The sequence below is a fragment of the Rhagoletis zephyria genome, unplaced genomic scaffold (assembly GCF_001687245.7).
Source record: "Rhagoletis zephyria isolate East Lansing unplaced genomic scaffold, Rhagoletis_zephyria_1.1 Rzeph_scaffold_07728, whole genome shotgun sequence".
Lineage (NCBI taxonomy): Eukaryota > Metazoa > Arthropoda > Insecta > Diptera > Tephritidae > Rhagoletis > Rhagoletis zephyria.
In genome coordinates, this window is record NW_016164810.1 from 19,033 (window position 1) to 21,199 (window position 2,167).

The following is a 2,167-nucleotide window of genomic DNA, read 5'->3' on the forward strand; positions in this document are numbered from 1 at the left end:
GCTGCACTAAAAAAAACCCGGGAAGTTATGTATATTTTCTGGTAGGTCTTTTTGAGTGAAACAAGAATCGAAATATGAAATTCGCCAAACACCCTGAAAATTTTGATTTACCGTTAAAAACCCGGTTTTCGAACTTTTGTGCACTTATAAGCCTGCAACTTAGTTGATTATGAAGCGAATTTCAGTTTATTGCCGGGTTAAAAAGAAGAAACTTAGGCCTTTAGAATGATATATATGTGTATGAAGAAACCTTATGACATCTGTGTGTATTTACCCAGCAAAAATTTATTTTTTACTTTTTTTTTGCATTTTTCTAATAGTCCTAAATTGATTGTAAAACTTAATTTAATAATGAGTAAAATGAACGTTTATTTTCAAAAATCGGATAAAAGTTTACTGAGTTATTCAACTTTTTATGAAAACAAAATTTTTGAAAAAATGTTATTTTTGGCTCTACAACTCAAAAATGTTTGCATGACAATTTTTTTTTTAATTTCACATTTTCTATGATTTCAAAGTATGGCGATCCCGCGAGCCGCATCAAATAGGTGGGAAAAACGTTTTAAACGCCCTATTGGTTATAGCTGAAAATGTTGTCCTACCACCACTGCATTTAAAGCTAGGATATATGAAACTATAGGGGTATTCTAGCAGTCTTGCAAAGCCCTTGCACGTGTTCAAATCCATACTTTGCGATCATAGAAAATGTCAAATTAAAAAAAAAGGTCAAGCAAACATTTTTGAGTCGTATCGACAAAAATATAATTTTTTCACAAATTTTGTTTCAATATCTCAATAAAATTTCATCCGATTTTTGAAAATAAAGACTCGTTTTATTAATTTTTTTATTCTCTCATCTGCTACTTTTTCATCGGTTCTATCTCTTGTTATGATTTTTTGGTATTTTCATAGGACCTCAAATTCGTAAAATTATGAGCGACGTGGGCTTTTTGAACAAGCTAAGCTCTGTAGAAAAACGTGCATGGAAGAGTTTTGTAGCGCTGTGCAATAATTTCCTTGGAAACCACAGAAGCGACGACTATGTAACGGTTGTTAAAGTCGAGGTCAACAGGCACAGCTTCCAAAACCTACTAACCAAGAAAACACACTTTTACTAAAGATTTTCAAAACAACTTGGCCAATTGAATAAACTCACCTGGAATTTGCAGCCAAAAATCGCTCTGGTACTAACACTTTAAAAGTTTTATTTAAGTTTAATACATCCTACCAAAATCTGTGAAAAACGCAGTTTCGAAAAAAACTGTTGGTTGCATGTTTTTTCTTGTTTTTTTTTTTCTCGGAACTACCTGCAGAAACTTTTTAGCTCATCCTTTCCGAATAAATAGGTATATTTAATTTTAAAAAAGTTAAAAATGATATGTTTGTCTAATACACTCATACTTGTGTATATATTAACAAAAAAAAAAAATAATTCTTCTCCGTAGTCACTCTGCCGACCAGTACATGTAGTATATCTAAAGGCGGATCTCCATAGCGAATGCGTGCATACATACATAGCAACGCATGTAAAAGAAACGTAAAAGCGTAAGAGAGTTTTATGGATGTAAATGTAAAACTCACGCATGCGGATACGCATGCTATGAAGGTCCGCCGTAAGCCCTTGGGAAACTTCAAAAATTTTAGGTTTTCTTTTATTTCAGACAATCAGTCCGGGCATAGTGGATACAGATATTCTGCCATCGCCTATTCGTAGTGTAGTTAAAGAGATGCTGCCTAGCCTTAAATCGGAAGATGTAGCTGATGCTGTTTTATGGGCTATAAGCACCCCATCCAATGTGCAGGTATATACATACATATATAGTGCTTATCAAAACTATACGACACCTTAATATTTACACGTTTTGACTATTTGTTTTTTGATTTTAGTTATTTTTTTATTGTGGTTCTTCTTATAAACAACAAACCTTATAAAACCAAGTTTCAAAGTTTTTTATTCAGAGCCAGGCTAGTAAGGGTTTATTTATTTATTTTGTATAATTTGTATTCTCATAATTGAAAATTCAATACAAATCAGTACAAATTAAAAAAAAATATCAGGACATTAGCGTCGAAGAAATGAATAAAAATCAAAGCGAGTTACCTTTGGTCTTAAATATCTTCGATTAAAAAAAAGTTGCGGAATCAATGTTGTTAACGATCTGTGTTT

At 32.2% G+C, this 2,167-nt stretch overlaps 1 protein-coding gene across 1 annotated transcript in view; it reads left to right on the forward strand.

Moving 5' to 3' along the window:
• LOC108374449 (farnesol dehydrogenase) overlaps nt 1-2,167 on the forward strand; it is a 7,894-nt gene that overhangs the window by 2,373 nt on the left and 3,354 nt on the right. The window contains exon 2 of the mRNA XM_017630426.1: nt 1,662-1,802. Within this exon, the coding sequence (XP_017485915.1) occupies nt 1,662-1,802 (141 nt within the window). The remainder of the gene's footprint in view (nt 1-1,661; nt 1,803-2,167) is intronic.